We start from the raw sequence: 18,239 nt of genomic DNA on the forward strand, positions 1-18,239 counted from the left end.
ATGGTGGCTACACTTGGGCAGGTGATTGCAGCAGGTCCCAGAGAACAAGATAAAAGACGCCTGGACCCTGAGACCTTGCCAAGCGTGATGACATCAGAATTCCTTTGGATCGGTTCCTTTTAAGGATTTTGAAATGTTCCAATGGAATGAAAGACAAAGTGAGGCCAAGGGACAAGCCATGGACACCCCGAAGTGCCGCACCTGGCAGAGGCCCAGAGATGGCCTGAGCTGTGCGGGAGTGACCGAACCCAAATGGCCATTCTCTGGTCGCTTCCACTGCTTGGCAGGAGGTGGGGGGAGGAGGGAGTGAAGGCTGCTTCGTGGGGGAGAGAAACGCAAGTCCGCTGGGCTTGGGAAGGGGTGAGAGCCGGAGTCTAACAGAGTCCTCACCCCAAACGACTCTCTGAGTCTCCGTTTTCTCATTAAAAAAAAAAAAAAACAGTTAAAATCGCCCAGTGTGATTTATTCTTTCAGCTCTGGCATGCAGCAATGTTTTCTTTTTAAACCTTTTATTTTGAAGTATTTACAGACTCACAAAAAGTTGCAGAAATCGTACCCATCACCCAGATCCCTGCAGGGGTAACATCTTACATGACCAACGGACTGCACAGCCATCAAGGAAACCAGGATTTTGACATTGGCAGAGTGCAGTTAACTAGACTACAGACCTTACATGGATTTCATCAGCTTTTGCACACACTTATTTTTTTAAAATGTGAGTGTGCTGTCAAAAGAATGCTTCAGCAAGTAATTATAAACACTCTTGAAACGAGTAGAAAAACAGGGAAAATGCAGCATTGCTTTTGGATTAAGAGATTAGGCTCCTATGGCTGGGTTGTTTCACTGACCTGCTTTTTAGCTGTGAGAACACAGGCGAGCAGACCCCAGGGTTGTCATCTGTAAAGCAGGGAGCTAGTGGTAGCACTGACCTCACAGCAATGTGGTTGGGCCTAGGTGAGGCCGGTAGTAGGAGGTCCTAGCTCTGTGCCAGGCACACAGTAGGCCTTCAGTACAAGATGTGCGCGGTGGCCTTTCTGGCACTGGATGGGGGGGCTGCTGGGTGCATTCCTCGTGGGAGGCAGTGGCCACCAGGCACAGGTCCTCTGTCTCTGTCTCCACCTGTGACCGTGCCCCCAGCCCTCCTGGCACTGGAGCCCTCCTTCTCCTTGTCGTCAGGGACCTTGCTCTATCGGGGGCTTCAGCCTTTCCCTTCCTGTTGACCTGTGTCCTCCACACCATGTCCCTCCCTGTCCACTGGCGTAGTCTGTTTGGGCTGCTACAACCAAACACCACAGACCGCACAGTGCACAGACAATAGATGTTTGTTTCTCACAGTTCTGGAGGTTGGTTGGGTTCTGGTGAGGGCCTGCTTCCGGGCTGCAGAGGGCCACACTCACACTGTGTCCTCATGTGACAGAATGGGCGAAGGGGCTCTGTGGGGCCTCCTGTGAGACACTGGTCCCATCCGTAACCTAATCACATCCCAGGGCTGACCTCCTAACACCATCATGTTGGGTGTTAGGGTTCCAGCATACGAATTTTGATGGGACTCATTTAGACCATAGCAACCACCATGCTTTCCCTTTGAGAAGCGCTATGGGGTGGTGTTCACAGCCTAGACGTGGGCCCGTCTGGAATGCCTCCTCTGTGCGTACCTCTGTGTGACCTCGGACAAGCTCCTTAGTGCTCCCTCATCAGCTAGTTGGTTACCCTGAAGTACAGTCTGCACAGCAGAGGCAGGCTGCATGCTTGACTCTTTCCCTGTAATTATCAACTTCCAAAGTGAGACACCGGTGCCTCAGTAACCTCCTGTGGTGACCAATGGGGCTTCCGTCATGTATCATCATGAACTCATGAGTTGTTACATATTTAATGCTTTCCCCATATATTGCAGTCGTTATTCTTCTGGATGCTCAGATGACCCTACATTTGGCCATTGGCAGTCCCTTCAGTTTGGCTCCTATGTCCTTTTATTGTGTGTGTGGTAAATTACACATAACAAAATTTACTTTCTTAACCAATATTAAGTGTACAGTTCAGTGGTATTAAATACATTTACACTGTTGTGAAACCATCACCACTTTGCATCTCCATAATCCTTTTCATCTCATGAAGCTGAAACCTATTAAACAGTAACTCTCCTTTCCCCCCTCTTCCCAGCCCCTAGCAACCACTCTTCTACTTTCTGTCTCTATGATTCTGACTGCTATGAGTAGCTCAGATAAGAGGAATCATGCTGTGTTTGTCTTTTTGTGACTGATTTATTTCACTTAGCATGATGCCCTTGAGGTTCATCCATGTTGTAGCATATTGCAGAATTTCTTTCCTTCTTAAGCCGTTTTATGGATGTAGCACATTTTGTTAATCCATTCTTTTTTTTTTTTTTTTTTTTTTTTTTTTTGCGGTACGCAGGCCTCTCACTGTTGTGGCCTCTCCCGTTGCGGAGCACAGGCTCCGGACGTGCAGGCTCCACAACCATGGCTTGCGGGCTCAGCGGCCATGGCTCACGAGCCCAGCCGCCCCGCGGCATGTGGGATCCTCCCGGACCGGGGCACGAACCCGCGTCCCCTGCATCGGCAGGCAGACTCTCAACCACTGCGCCACCAGGGAAGCCCTGTTAATCCATTCTTGCATCAATGGACACTTGGGTTGCTTCCACATCTTAGCTATTGTGAATAATGTTGCTATGAACATGGGTGTACAGATATCTCTTTGAGACTGCTTTGAATTCTTTTGGGTATATACCCAGAAGTGGAATTGCTGGATCATAGGGTAGTTCTACTTTTAACATTTCGAGGAACTGCCATACTGTTTTCCACAGTGGCTGTACCATTTTACATTCCCGCCAACAATGCACAAGGGTCCCAACTTCTCTACATCCTGGCCAACACTCATTTTTTTCTGTTTTTTGATAGTAGCTCTCCTATTGGGTGTGAAGTGGTATCTCATTGTAGTTTTGATTTGCATTTCCCTAATAATTAGTTATGTTGAGTATCTTTTCATGTGTTTATTGTTCGTTTGATATCTTCTTTGTAGAAATGTCTATTCAAGTCATTTACCCATTTTTGAATCGTGTTGTTTGTTTTTGTTGTTGTTGAGTTTTAGGAGTTCTCTATATATTCAGGATATGAATCCCTTATCAGATATATGGGTTTTTATTCTGTTGCTAGTGTCTTTTGATGCATAAAATGTTTTAATTTTCATGAAGTTCAATTTGTCTATTTTTTGTTGTTGTTGCCTCTGCCTTTGGTATCATATTCAAGAGATCATTGCCAAATCCAATGTCGTGAAGCTTTTCTACTATGTTTTCATCTAAGAGTTTTATTGTTTTAGGTCTTATATTTAGATTCTTGATACATTTTGAGTTAATTTTTGTATATGGTATAGATAAGGGTCCAACATCATTCTTTTACATATGGATATCCAATTGAAAAGACTGTCCTTTCCCCATTGAATGGTCTTGGCACCCTTGTCAAAATCATTTCACCATATATGCGAGAGTTTATTTTGGGGCCATCTATTCTATTCCATTGGTCTATATCCCTGCCTTTATGCCAATACCAAATTGTTTTGATTACTGTAGCTTTGTAGTAAGTTTTGAAATCCCGAAGTTTAAGTCCTCCAGTTTGGGTCTTCTTTTTCAAAATTGTTTGGACTATTTGAGTCTCCTTGAGATTCCATATGAATTTTAGGATGGGTTTTTCTATTTCTGAAAAAACATCATTGAGATTTTGATAGGGATTGCATTGAATCTTTAGATTGCTTTGGGTAGTTTTGGCATTCTCACAACTTTAAGTCTTTCAATCCATGAACATAGAATGTGTTTCCATTTATTTATGTCTTCTTTAATTTCTTTTGGCAATATTTTATAGTTTTCACTGTACAAGTCTTTCACCTCCTTGGTTAAATTGATTCCTAAGTATTTTCTTCTTTTTGAGGCTGCTATAAATGTAATTGTTTTTGTGAGTTTCTTTTCAGACTTTTCATTGTTCATGAATAGAAATGCAACTGATTTTTGTGTGTTGACTTTGTGCCCTGGTACTTTGCTGAATTCATTTATTAGGTCTGACAGATTTTTGGTGGGATCTTTAGGATTTCCTACATTTAAGAACATATGCAAACAGAGACAGTTTTACTTCTTCCTTTCCAATTTAGTTGCCTTTTATTTCTTTTTCTTATCTAATTGCTCTGGCTGGAACTTCCAGTACTATGTTGAATAGAAGTGATGAAAGTGGGCATCCTTGCTTTGTTCCTGATCTTAGAGGAAATGCTTTTTTCTTTCACCATTGAGTATGATGCTTGTGGTGAGTTTTTCATAAATGACTTTTACTATGTTGAGGTAATTTCCTTCTATTTCCAGTTTTTTGAATGTTTTTATCATGAAATTTTGTCAGATGCTTTTCTGCATCAATTTGAAATTTGTCAAATGGTTTTTCTGTATCACTTGAGATGATCATGTGTTGTTTTTTTTTTTGCCTTCATTCTATTGATGTGTCGTAATATTCAATACATAGATTGATTTCCATATGTTGAACCATCCTTGCATTCCAGGAATAAATCCCACTTTGTTGTGGTGTGTAATCCTTTTAATATGCTGCTGAATTTGGTTTGCAAATATTTTATTGACGGTTTTTGCATCGGTGTTCATAAAGGATATTTGTCTGTAGTTTTCTTGTAGTGTCTTTGTTTGGCTTTGGATCAGGGTAATAATGGCCTCAAAGAATGAGTTAGGAAGTGTCCCCTACTCTTAAATTTTTTTGGAAAGTTTGAGAAGGATTGGTATTAGTTCCTCATTAAATGTTTGGCAGAATTCACCAGTGAAGCCATCAGGTCCAGTTTCTTTGTCAAGAGATTTATTATTATTATTATTACAACTGATTCAATCTCCTTACTAGTTATAGTTTTATTCAGATTTTCTATTTCTCCATGATCCAGTCCTGGTAGGTTTTGTATTTCCAGGAATTTGTCCATTTCAGCTAAATTGTCTAATTTATTGGTGTACAGTTATTCATAGTATTCTTGTAATCCTTTTTATTCTGTAGTATTGATTTTAATGTTCCTACTTTCATTTCTGATTTAGTAAGTTGAGTCTTCTCTCTTCTTTTCTTAGTCCATATAGATAAAGGTTTGTCAATTTTTTTTGATATTTTCAAAGAACAAGCTTTTGGTTTCATTGACTTTTCTCTGTTGTTTTTCTATTCGGTATTTTGTTTATCTCTACTCTAATCTTTATTATTTCCTTCCTTCTGCTAGCTTTGGGTGTAGTTTTTTTTTCTTCTTCTAGTTCCTTAGATTGTAAAGGTAGATTGATGACTTGAGATCTTTCCTGTTTTTTAATGTGTTTATAGCTATAACCCCCCACCCCCCAACACTATTTTCACTGCATCCCATACGTTTTGGTATGTTGTGTTTTTGTTTTCATTCCTTTCTAAGTATTTTCTAATTTCCTTGTGATTTCCTCTTTAATCCATCAGTTTAAGAGTGTGTTGTTTAATTTCCAGAAAGTTGTGAATGTTCCAGTTTTACTTCTGCTGTTGATTTCTAACTTCATCCTGTTGTGGTTGGGGAAGATATTTTATATGATATCACCTTTTAAAATCCATTGAGACTTAATATGTGGCCTAACATATGATCTATCCTGTAAAGTGTCCCATGTGCGCTTGAGAAGATTGTGTATACTGTTGTCATTGGGTAGAGTGTTCTGTGCATGTCTGTTAGATCTAGTTGGTTTATGGTATTGGTTAAGTCCTCTGTTTCCTTACTTATCTTCTGTCTGGTTGTTCTATCCATTATTGTGAGTGGGGTATTGAAGTCTCCAACTATTATTGTAAAACTATTTCTCCCTTCAATTTTGTCAGTTTTTTCTTCATTTTTTTTTTTTTTTTTTTTTGGTACGCGGGCCTCTCACTGCTGTGGCCTCTCCCGTTGCGGAGCACAGGCTCCGGACGCGCAGGCTCAGCGGCCACGGCTCACGGGCCCAGCCGCTCCGCGGCACGTGGGATCCTCCCAGACCGGGGCACGAACCCGTGTCCCCTGCATCGGCAGGTGGACTCTCAACCACTGCGCCACCAGGGAAGCCCTTTTCTTCATATATTTTGATATTCTGTCATTAGGTGTGTAAATGTTTATAATTGTTATATTTTCCTTTTTTTATTCTTTTTTTTTAAAAAAGATTTTTTGGCTGCACTGCGTGGCATGCGGGATCTAAGTTCCATGACCAGTGATCGAACCCACTCCCCCTTCAGTGGAAGCACAGAGTCTTAACCACTGGACCACCAGGGAAGTCCCTATATTTTCTTGTTGTATTGAAATTTTTATTAATATATAATGTCCTTCTTAGTTTCTTACAACTATTTTTGATTTAAACTTTGCTTTATATATTAGTATAGCCACCCCTGCTCTCTTTAGGATTTAAATGTAATCCCTGTGATAACCACAAAGAAGATAGATATAAAGTACACAAAAAAAGAAATGAGAAAGGAATGTAAACACTCCTCAACAGAAAAATCAACTAAACACACAGAAAAGACAGTAATGCAGAAAATCAGGAAGGAATGTCTTCTGCAAGGAATGTCTTTTTCCATCCTTTCAGTTTCACTCTATTTGTGTCTTTGGATTTAAAGTGGGTCTCTTGCAGGCAGCATAAAGTTGGATCATGTGTTTTTATCCATTCTGCCAATCTGCATCTTTCGATGAGAAAAATTAATTCATTTAAATGTAAAGTAATTACTGATAGGGAGGGACTACTGTCATTTTGCTGTTTGTTTTCTATAAGCCTTAGAGGGTTTTTTTGGCCCTGATTTCCTACATTACTGTCTTTTTTGTGTGTTTAGTTGATTTTTCTGTAGAGGAATGTTTACATTCCTTTCTCATTTCTTTTTGTGTGTATTTTATATCTATTTTCTTTGTGGTTATCACAGGGATTACATTTAAATCCTAAAGTTATAACACTCTTAATTTGAATTTATACCAGCTTAACTTCAAAAACATACAAAAACTCTGCTCCTTTACAGCACTCTTCCCATCCCTTTCAGTTTTTGATGTCACAAAATTACATTTTGAAATTTTATTTTATTTTATTTTTTTGCGGTACGCGGGCCTCTCACTGCTGTGACCTCTCCCGTTGCAGAGCACAGGCTCCGGACGTGCAGGCTCAGCGGCCATGGCTCACGGGCCCAGCTGCTCCGCGGCATGTGGGATCTTCCTGGACCGGGGCACGAACCCATGTCCCCTGCATCGGCAGGTGGACTCTCAACCACTGCGCCACCAGGGAAGCCCCTGAAATTTTATTTTTATTATTATTATTTTTGGCCATGCCATGCAGCATGCAGGATCTAAGTTCCCTGACCAGGGATCAAACCTGTGCCCCCTACAGTGGAAGCACAGAGTCTTAACCACTGGACTGCCAGGGAAGTCCCTCAAAATTACACTTTTATGCATTGTATGCCCCAAAACATAAACTCATAATTATTTTAAATGCATTAGTTTCTTATTTCTATTATGTAGAAAACAAGATTTGTTGTTACAAACCAAAGTTATAGTATTACTAGATTTTACACTAATAATTTTTTTCTTTAAATGTATTAGTCTCTTAAATCATGTAGAAAACGAAATTGCAGTTGCAAACCATTGTTATAATGATACTAGCTTTTATAATTGCTCATGTGTTTACCTTTACTGGGATCTTTATTTCTCCATACAGCTTTGATGTCCTTTCATTTCACCTGAAGGATATTTCTTGCAGGGCAGGTCTAGTAGTCATGAACCCCCTCAGCTTTTGTTTTTCTGGGAATGTCTTAATTTCTCCCTCACTTTTGAAGGACAGTTTTGCCAGATATTGGACTCTTGGTTGATAGCTTTTTTTTTCTTTTGGCACTTTTAATACATTGGTCTTCTGGCCCCCAAAGTCACTGAGGGCAAGTCCGGTGACAGTCTTATTAAGGATCCCTTGTATGTGGCCGTTTGCTTCTCTTGCTGCTCTCAAGATTCTTTGTCTTTTGAAAGTTTGATTATAATATGTATTAGTGGGGGTCTCTTTGAGTTCATTTTACTTGGAATTCATTGAGCTTTTTGGATTTTTGTATTGATGTCTTTTATCAAATTTCAGAGGTTTTCAGCCATTATTTGTTCAGATATTCTCTCTGCCCTTTCCTTTCTCTTCTCCTTCTGGGACTTCCAAGTGTGTATATTGCTCTGCTTGATGGTGTCCTGCACAGCCCTTAGGCTCTGTTCACTCTTCTTTCATCTTTTTCATTCTGTTTTTCAAACTTGATAATTTCCATTGTCTTAGCTTTAAGTTTACTGATTCTTCTACCTGCTAAAATCTGCCTTTGAATCCGTCTGGTGGATTTTAAATTTCAGTTATTATGCTTTTCAGCTCCAGAATTTCTTTTTTAGTTTCTTTATGGGTTTTCCATCTCTTTATTGGTATTTCCATTTTGTTTACACATTGTTTTCTTGATTTTCTCCATATCTTCCTTTACTTCTTTGAACATCTTTAAGACAGTTGTTTTAAAGTCTTTGTCCAGTGTGTTTGCCATTAGATCTTTTTTCAGGAACAGTTTCTGTTGATTTATTTTTTTCCTTTGTGTAGGCCATACTTTTACTATTTATTTGTATGCCTTGTGATTATTCTTTTTTGTTGAACACTGGACAGTTGGATCTAATAATGTAGTAATTCTGGAAATCAGATTATCCCCCTTCCCCAGAGTTTGCTGTTCGGTGTTATTGTTGTTGTTCGTAGTTGTAGTCTGTCTCTGTGCTGAGGATCAGCCTAAGGTGTAAACCTAAGGTCTTCTTAGGTCATTTCTCGGCATGCATGGTCAGTTTCTATCAATAATTTTCCCTGCATTTGCAGTTGTTTTTTAATGTCCTTGTCTTTAATGTTTGGTTCCCAAAAGGGAGAAAAAGTAAAAAATGAAGAGGTGGGGAAGGTTGCCAACCCTTTAAGTCCTCTGGAAGTCACTTCAGCTCGAGGGGGAGGGTCTTGCAATGGGGGAGGTGCAACAACAATGGCTGCCGGCCTGTTCATCTGCACGTCTGTGATCAGAAGCAGTAATCAGTGATCAGAGCAGAGGCCCCCAGTATCTGTACAGGGTCTTTTTTGCCCCACCAGTTCCTACAGGCTGTGAGCAGGCTGCTCCAGAAACAGGTGCATGGCCTCCTGGCCTCGGGCCTTCTGTCTGGGGGAGGGGGGGTGGGTAGCTTCTACAGTGCTAAGAGCTGAAATTGACCAAAATTAACTGCAGTTTACCATCTAAGGCTTCCCCTGGAAGCCATCAGCAGACTCCAGAGTTCCCAGATGGTTACATCAGAGGGTTGCCCCTGCAGTTGTTTTCTGGGTGGGAGATGGAGTCTCACCTCACAGGTGCCTCCTACTCTGCCATCTTCCCCGTCTCTTGGTTCCTGTGTCCATTGGACAGAATAGCACTGGTTCTTAAATATGAAAGCATGTGGTCTCAAAGGTGTTTTTTATTTTAGCCAGTTCTGTACCTTTTGTACTGTTTTTTCTTTAAATATTATCTCTTCTCCATTATCCCTATTATATCCTTCAGAGTGTTTAACTTAAAACATTTTATAACTTTATATCCCATATCTTTTTGAATATTTCCATCTCTTTGTCTCTATGTGCTGCATTCTGGGTGATATATCTTCCAGTTCACTAATTCTTTCTCCAGCTATGCCTAGCTCAGCTCTTCAACCCACTAAGGACTTGTCATTCTGCACAGTTTTTCCTTTCCAGATTTACGTTTGTTTCTAATTATCCCATGTTGATTGGTCATTTTTTGTTGTCATTGTTCTATATTTTGTTTCTGACAATTTCATTACCTGTGATCTTGGGTCTTTTTCTGCTGACCTTCAATTTTAGTGACTTGTTTTCTTGTTTAATTGGTGATTTTTGTGTTGCACTCACTGCTTGGTTTTGATTGGTGGGAGTTGGGAACGCTTTCTACAGAGAGATTAATTTCTGCTCTTCCCTTATTCAAGGGGCTGCTGCTGACCTTGAGGGCTGAACTTGGTGCAGGAGACTTGTTGTCTTCCCCATCCTGCCGCTGACCTAAGCTCAGCCACAGCCCTCAGGGAGCCCTCACCCCGCCGCTCATGTGCTTACTTAATGTGGCTTAACCCCAGCTCCTCTTTGCTCCAGGCCCCGTTCAGTTTTTTGTTTGCTTATTTGTAAAAGTGGACGAGGAGGTAACAGTTCTCTCCTACTTCTTATGAAAAGGGCAGTGTCTCAAGTGGTGTTTCCATCCAGAGTGCGGGGTCTAGTTGTACAGTGGTGGTGGAAGAAGTCTCCTCAGGGTGTATGAGCAGACCTAGCACCCAAGGCAGGCATCTGGGTTATGCCATCCAAACAGTGGGGTTTGGGTGGGAATAGAGTTAGATGTGAGTTTTCAGCCCACCATCTCTGCCAGGAAGACCCCTTCTGTCACTTCTCAATGTCCTACCCTCTGCCTTCCTCCCCCCAGTGCCACCAACTGCTCACCCCATCCCCGTTACCTGCTTGCTTTCTCATGATCTCCCCTTCCTTCTCCAGCAGTGGACATTCTGACCACTTCTGCCTCCTTTTCAATGGGCTGGCTCTGTGTCCGGCCACCCACACAGAGGGCTGCTGGCTGTGTCTGGCCCCACCAGCAGCCCCCTGAAATCCCAGCAGACGCATTCTAGCCCGTGTGAAGGGCCTTCAGGCATTAGCATAGATGCTGGGATCACTTTGCTTGGCCCAGTGTCCCTCATCTATTTGACATGTGATGCATTGCAGAACCCATAGGAGCCTCAGGAGGGAGCCTGTCCGCACTGGTCCCCACCATCCCCGGGCCGACCCAGCCAGGCCAAGACCTTCCTGATCTTAATGCTCTGAGGTAGGATGGGCCGACGTAGCCGACTGGGGGACGTACTGTTAGCCTCCAGTCTGTGAGTACCTTTATTGCCTTTACATCAAAGTAAGCCTGGAATTCATTAACTTCCAACCACTTCCACCATATCCTTGCGGCCCAAACCTCCCTCTTCTCTGGGTTAGTGCAGTGGCCCCTAACTCTCTCTTTTTCTGCCTTTGCCCCCCTACACTCTGCTCTCAAAATGACCAGATGACCATTTATAACATGCACTGATGAGTGATTTCTCTACTCAAAGTCCTCCTGTGACGTCCCATCCACTCTTCACCTCACCAGGAGCAGAAGCTCACAGCCCGTCTGCCCTGGCCTCCTACCGGGCTACGCCTGCTCTCTGTGCCGGCCACACAGGCCCCCTGGCTGTGTCCTCTGCCTCTCGCTGTTCCTCTGCCCAGACACTCATTGCCATATCTCTGCAAGGCTTTCCCTCCCTCCTTCAGAGCTCTGCTTGGAGGGGCTTGTCAGGAGGGCGTCCCCAACCACCTTCCTGAAAGAGCATCTTGTACCATCAGCACCACCACCACCACCACCATCAACATCACCTCCGCCACCACCACCAGTACCAACACCATCACCACCACCATTAACACCACCAGCACCACCACCAACACATGCAGCACCAGCACCATCAGCGCCAGCACCACCACCAACACAAGCAGCACCAGCACCATCAGCGCCAGCACCACCACTAACACCAGCACCACCAGCACCATCAGCACCAACACAAACAGCATCAGCACCACTACCAGCACCACCACACCCACACGCACATCACTAGCACCAGCAGCAGCAGCGTCCCAGCCCCTCTTCGTCAGAGCCTGAGCATCACTTAGTGCAGGATTCCTTTACAGGTTTACTTTCATCATGTGCTTCCTTCAAACCTCGTTCCTGAACACACCAAACTCGTTTCTGAGTCCGCTCTAAGTCCTGGGCACTCTCCAGGTTACTGCCCTCCGGGTGCTGGCCCGGGAGGCTTCTGCAAAGGCACCTCCATGTTGACTTGTGCTCCCACATGGGCAGTAGATGTTCTGGCCCCAAACATGACACTCACCCTCCCCCCAAGGCCCCACCCAAGCCTGTGCTCCAGAAGGAGGGGGAGGTGGACATGGGTGTCCCAGGGGTGCCCCCCACTATCTTTCCCCAGCCTTTCAGTGTTCTCACAGGATGTCCCCTGTCCTATAAATGGCACATGGTTTGTGAGTCCAGCCTACAGTCTCTCATTTGACTAGAGCGTTTAGCCCGTTGATTCAGGTTTAAATCTGTAATTGTGTTACATGCTCGGTTCAGTGGTACACTTGAGTTTTGAGCTCAGGTGTGGATGACACAGTCGACCTGCTTCACTGCATCTCACACGTGATCATCCCAATGTCAATGGCTTTGTGGTCTGATTTTGGAGCTTGAGGTCTCCTCCAATTTAGGGGTGTCATTTTTCCGTGTTCAGTGGGTTTGATTTGAGTTCATGTCAAGGTAGTGATTTTGAGTCCGGAGTCCACAGTGGGGTCTGCAGGGAGCACCTATGCTTATTTCTTCTCAGTGCCTCAGGATGTTAATTGGGGTTTTCAGACCTTTGCTGTGGTCTCAGGCCGCAAGCCCCGGCGAGCGTCGGGGTGCGCTTGGGAATCGTGTTCTCTGTGCACAGCCCTGTGCCGGAGGCTGTGCTCTCGCAGGGCCGGCTGTGTGCTGGCTCCCATGCTGGGGCTGCTGCTGCGAGCGCCTCAGACACCAGGCAGAGGGTTCAGAGGTCAGAGGGGCTGTTCAGGGTGGAGTCTGGCTCCTGCACCACTGCTCACCAGTGGCCGCCCTCTGCAAAACAAGGCCAACTCCTCTGTCTGGTACTCAGTGTCAGGACTCCTGCCAAATAGATGAAGCAAATCAAGCTTCTCAATCACTCGAAGTCACCCTGCCCCTGCCCTGCACCCCAGGGCCACTTGTTGGGTGCCTGCGGGGCAGCTGCTGCCCGGGGGCAGGAACATCTGTGCCCCTGGACTCCCAGGAATCTGGGCCGGGTGGCGCTCCAGTGACGTGCGGGGAGCCAGGTATGCGGGATGTGGGTGCGGCGCCTGGTGGAGTGCGGGCTGGCACCCCCATTGGTGAGTGCTGTGCCCGAAGACCCTGTGCCCATAAGTCCACGGAGCATGTCTGCTGGGAACCTCGGGCACACGAGTTCCCTCCTAGCACACGTGCCGTCTGTCGAGCAGGGCTTCCGCTGGGCTTCCAACCCCTGACTGGGGGTGGCTGCTTTCACTCCTTCCTCCCTGAGGTCAAGGGTCAAGGTGACTGTGGGGGATAGAAATCTGTTGTGGAGAGGATGGGTTGGGGGGGATCCGAGGTCGAGCTCGTGGGGAGGGCTGTCAGGGAGGAGAGGGGCGCCATCAGAGGAGACAGAGAGGCCAGTGGGGGGTTGGGGCGGGGGCCTGGGGGTCAAGGGCACATGCGGGGCAAGGAACAGGAGCAAAGTCACGGGCTTCCGTGTTCAGGGATGGGCAGACAGGGCCCTGGACAGCAGGGAGAGGGGGCAGCTGCGAGGATGGGTAGGCGCTGGCGGGAAACGTGAGAGCCCTTTCCAGGCATGTCTGCAAGCCGGCGGGGGCGGGCCCAAGAGAACCGTGTCCTCCGGTGGAAGGGGGAGCACGTCTGCTGGGGCAGAGAGACAGGGGGCACAGAGGGGAGACTGGTGACGGAGACCTCGCGGCAGGTGCGTGGAGCTGGGGGAGGGCCTGAGCAAGCTGCTTGGACGGGACACGGAGGGTCACCTGTGCTGACTCGAGCGAGGACGGAGGCCGTGGGGAGCCCAGGGGGCCGCCCAGAGCAACCTTCAGGTGGACAGGTGACCCTAAGGGAATGGAGAGGGTGGGCGAGTGGGCCTCCACGTGGGAGAGAAAGGGCCCGAGAGCCGAGAATCGAGAATTGGCCGGAGCAGGCTGAGGCGGGCAGAGGGCGTGGCGCTGGGCGGTGGGCGGCCGTGGGCTCTGCGTCTAAGGAGGCCAAGCCGGAGAAAGAGCGGTCTGGGGGCGTCAAGGGAGCAGGCAGTCCCCTGAGGGACCAGCCGGGATCCACGCCAGCAGGACGAGGTCGTGAACTCCGACCTCAGACAAGGGTTAGGGCAGGTCAGGAGTGAGGCCTCAGGGCCCCCCTGCGAGGCCAGGGGCCTCGATGATCAGAGGTCTGGGGGGGCGGTACTAATGGTCCTGAGTTCCCCATGTGCCGTGTGCGCCGTGTGTGTGTGTGCGCGGTGGTCCACTGGCTCCTCCCCGCTGGGTGACACCTGCTCCTCAGGGAAGTCTGGTGGCCCATCTGCAGGCCCCGCCTTCACCCGGCGCCCGCCCAGGACACACAGACAACAGCACCGGGTGTCAGGAGACGCTGGTCTTTATTCAAGAGCTGGGATGGGAACGCGACGAGGCAGGTGTTGGTCTCGCGCCGGTGACCCAGCGGCCCCGGGCGGCTGCCTGGCGACCAGGTCTGAGGTATTTCACGGCCGGGGTGTGGCTCTCATGCAGCGCGGCCGCAGGGCCGGGGCCAGTCTCTGCGCGGAGGTCGCCGGCGGCCGGGCTCAGGGGACTCGGAGGCCCCGGCGTCAGACGCAGTTGTCGGGGACGCACGGGGCCTCCTCCTCCAGCGTCGGGCAGGGCTCCCCGTGGTTGGCGGGCCGCGCATGGACGTAGCGCGTCCTGCTCTTGGCCCCGGGCCGCCCGCACGGGCCTGCGCACAGCCCCCAGGACGACCACAGCGACACCTCGCAGTCCAGCGGCGTCTCCGGAGCTGGGGGCGCAAGGAGGACGGTGAGCGGGGCGGGGCTGCGGGAGAGGAAGGGGGTCCTCGCCAGAGACCGCCTCCGAACTTGGCCAGGAAACTCCTGATTTTATCAGCGCGCTTTCCAGCGGCCTCCAATGCGACGCCACCAAGCACACCCCCGAAAAGCCACCCCCGAGCGACTGGGTGAAGGTTTCTGCCCTGAGAACCCGATGCCGGCTGGACCCCCGCTCTCCGGGGTGGGGGGGCGTGGGGCGGGGGGAGAGCGGAGATCCTGTCGTGAAACGTTCTCTGACGTGGGCACAGACCGGCAGGGTCTCCACCGCCTGCTCTTCTATTCCAGGCGCGGACCCTTCGGGAGGCTGGCCACACTGCGGGCGCGGCCCCCTCGCTCGCCGGGCACCTGCGCACCGCTCGCCCCTCCCCCGCGGGCAGCACCGCCCCCACCGACCCGCTGCCGGGAGGGCACACAGGGGTCAGCGGGACACCGGGCGGGGCCTGGGGCCTCTCCGACTCGCTTCTGGGCTGTAGAAGTGTGAAAGGCTTTCAGCTGAAAATGCTGGGCAAGAGTTAACTCTTCAGTTTGGAGTTGTATGAACCAAATCCCAAATCTCTCAGAACCAGCGTCCCCAACCAAATGCTCCTGTCCTGCTTTTGAAGCCGCTCAGAGACGCGGGTTCACTCAGCCCCGACGGCGCTGCCCCGCCCTCTGAGCACCAGCGGCCTCTCCCGGTTTGACCCGTCCTCACACTCCACGCGGCCACCCAACCCAGCTCTGTGGCCTGGCGACGGGTGCTCTGCGTGGGGCGGGCCGGCGGTGCAGGGCTGAGCCCTGGACCAAGGCCCCTGGGGGCGGGGCGCACGCGGGGGCGGGGCTGCCTCTGTGAAAGCAGCGGGTGTCACTTCACAGGCGTTCCCTCTGGGGCGGGCACTGACCTTCGAGGGTTATTCTAAGGGTGAGAGGTAAGAGCTGGAGCGGGAGCTCAGGACCAGGTGGTGTCTGAGCAAGTCCCGACTGACCCCCAAACCCAAGTGCTGCTTCTGCTCCGACGCAGCCAGCTGTGAATGTCGCGGCTGCCCGCCAGCCCGAGCGCCTGCAACCCAGGATCACGCGTGTGAAGCGGGGGTGGGGGGTGGCCGTGGGCGCTACGGAGGAGTGGGAGCTGGGCTCACCTGGCACGCTGTCGGCGACCTCGTTGCCCCCGCCCCCCAGGCCGGGGGCGGGCGGGAAGGCCCTGGGGCTGTTCGCGAGCCGCGCCAGGGTCACCGTAGCGATGGGAGGCAAGGACTTAAGCCGCGGGTAGTAGAAGGAGTTCGCGGGGTGGCTGGGAGAGGAGGCCGTGATCTGGAGGAGGGTCCCGGTCCGGAGATGGGTCAGGAAGGGCCAGCCCCGCCCCCAGGCCTCGGCTGTCCTCCCGGGGAGCGCCGCCGCCCGGGAGCTGCCATCCCCTCACCTCGGTCACCGTGTCCTGCGGGACGGTCGCGAACTTGGGGGATGAGAAGGTGAAGCCGCTGTTGGTCCCCGCATCGTAAGGGTGGAGGTCCACCGCCACCTGCTCCCTCCAGCGGCCCCCGTCACACAGGTCCAGGCTGTCGACGCCCACGAACCAGTCGGGGCTGGGGACGATGCGGACCACGAAGGACACCTGGGGGCCGAGGGCTCAGCGGCAGCCCCCGCGCCCCCCTCCTGCCCGCCCGCCCCCCGTCCACGCCGCCCCACTCACGAGCGAGTGCCTGGAGTGGGCCTCAAACTCCGCGGACGTCTGCCCGGTGCCGCTGGGCACGGCTAGGGCCGAGAACACACTGTGCACGCTCTGCAGCTTCTCCCCGGCAGCTTCCATCTCCCGCATCAGTGCCCAGGCCTCGCCGCGCTCCGCGAAGTCCCTCAGCCCATTGCTCACATACTGGCCCTTCCTCCACAGGCTGTAGTCGGGGCTGTGCGCTGCCCCTGGGCACCACCCACCGGTGTGAGCATCACCCCTGGACACCGTCCCGCCCCTCGTGGGGCCGGGCGGGATGTCCCACAGGTGGCCTCACACTGCGCGGCACCTCGCTGGTAGGACGGGCAACCGGCTGGCCCTTCCCGTGACCCAGGCCACCCTGCCCCGCCACGTCCCCGAAGCCCAGGACACTGGTGCCGGCACACAGTAGGCACTCAGCCAGTACCTCTTGCACTGAAGTGAAGTGGGTGAGGTCCCCTCCACACTGTGAAGTGCGGGGCCACGGTCAGGTGACCGTCCCCTCCCGAGCAGTGGGGGTCACCGCCAGGCCGGGCACGGGATGGCAGGGGCTGCACTCACCCAGCAGGGATGACCACTGCGCGGGCGGGCGGAACATCGGGTACTGCTTGGGGAAGGATGCCTGGCTCCACTTGCCCGTGAAGGTGATGCTGTACTTGGCCGGGGGCTGGGCCGTGCACATGGACTCTCCCCCCAGCGGCTGGCCGGCCGAGCAGCCAAGTGTGGCCAGGAGGAGGGCCCAGAGGGCTCCACCCCAGGCGGTAGCTGGACTCGGGGTTCCCATCACCTACGAGAAGGGGGAGCCACATGCTGCACCGCTGGTCCCCGACGCCCTGCGCACGGCCCCTGGTTACAGGCCCCTGAGGACGCCGGGCACCTCCCTCCACGTTCCCTCTCCAGGCTCCGGCTGGGCCTGACCCCGTGGCTGGAAAGCCAAGCTGTGTTGGGTTACAGGAACCCAGGGTGCCTGGCCGGTTACACCTGGCATGGAGCTCACAGCCAGCTCAGCGCTCTGCGGCTTTCCCGAGGGACACACCTCTGGCGCTGCCATCTGAGGGAACCCCGGGAACCAGGAGGGTCACCGTGCCCCGGACTAGATGGGCCTCCCTCTTGGGGTGCTGCCCCTCTTGGGGTGCTGCGGGTTTCTGGGGGGGCAGTGCCAGGAGGCCAGCACAGCTGCGGGGCCGGGGCCAGCACACGCAGTACTCACCCAGCAAGAGCGACCGGAGGCTGTGGGCAGCCGAAGAGCCCAGAGCTCCAATTTATGCTGCAGATGGCACCCAGCCGGCCAATGAGGCCCCAGGTCCTCCACCACGGCCGCCGGAGAGCGAGCGGCAGATAGGACGCGGGGGAGAGGGAGAGAAAGGGACCTCAGTGCTGGAGCTGGCCTGGCCGCCCGCCTGCTCTGACGCCGAGCAGATGCTGCTCCAGAGCTGAGGTCACTCCTCCCTTGGGCGCCGGCCACTCGCCGCACCCCTTCCTTTGTCTTCTCCTCCCGCCCACCCCCCCCCTCCCCCCAGTTCTCTCCTTTCCCATCAGGCCCTCCCTGGTGTCTCCCCGGAGGGGGTGCCAAAACCAGCGGCTGGGAAGAGAGCTGGGCCAGGGCCGCCAGCGTGCACTGCCCGCAGGGCAGGGTGGGACGTGGGGGCCATGGTCAGGCCTGACATCTGTCCATTTGTCCGTCTGTCCGAGTGCTGGGGACGGGTGGGGAAGCAGGGGCCCTGGGTTCAGCGGACACAGCTGCCTTCTTCCCGCGTACAGAGCTGCATGGAGCAGCCATGCTGTCCACACCGTGGCCAGGGCATCTGGACCGTCCCCCCGAGGGGAGTCGGAAACATGAGGCCACCTTCCCCAA

At 51.2% G+C, this 18,239-nt stretch overlaps 1 protein-coding gene across 1 annotated transcript; it reads right to left on the reverse strand.

Annotated features, from left to right (window-relative positions):
- Positions 1-14,260: 14,260 nt before the first annotated feature.
- Positions 14,261-17,168, reverse strand: SPON2 (spondin 2; the record flags this gene model as incomplete). The annotated part of the gene is made up of 5 exons (XM_079716487.1): positions 14,261-14,654; positions 15,819-15,990; positions 16,100-16,291; positions 16,370-16,593; positions 16,946-17,168. The coding sequence occupies 5 exons, from the start codon at positions 17,166-17,168 to the stop codon at positions 14,470-14,472; spliced, it is 996 nt and encodes a 331-aa protein (XP_079572613.1). The 3' UTR covers positions 14,261-14,469.
- Positions 17,169-18,239: the final 1,071 nt, after the last annotated feature.

This window comes from Hyperoodon ampullatus (genome assembly GCF_949752795.1).
Source record: "Hyperoodon ampullatus genome assembly, chromosome: 1".
NCBI lineage: Eukaryota > Metazoa > Chordata > Mammalia > Artiodactyla > Ziphiidae > Hyperoodon > Hyperoodon ampullatus.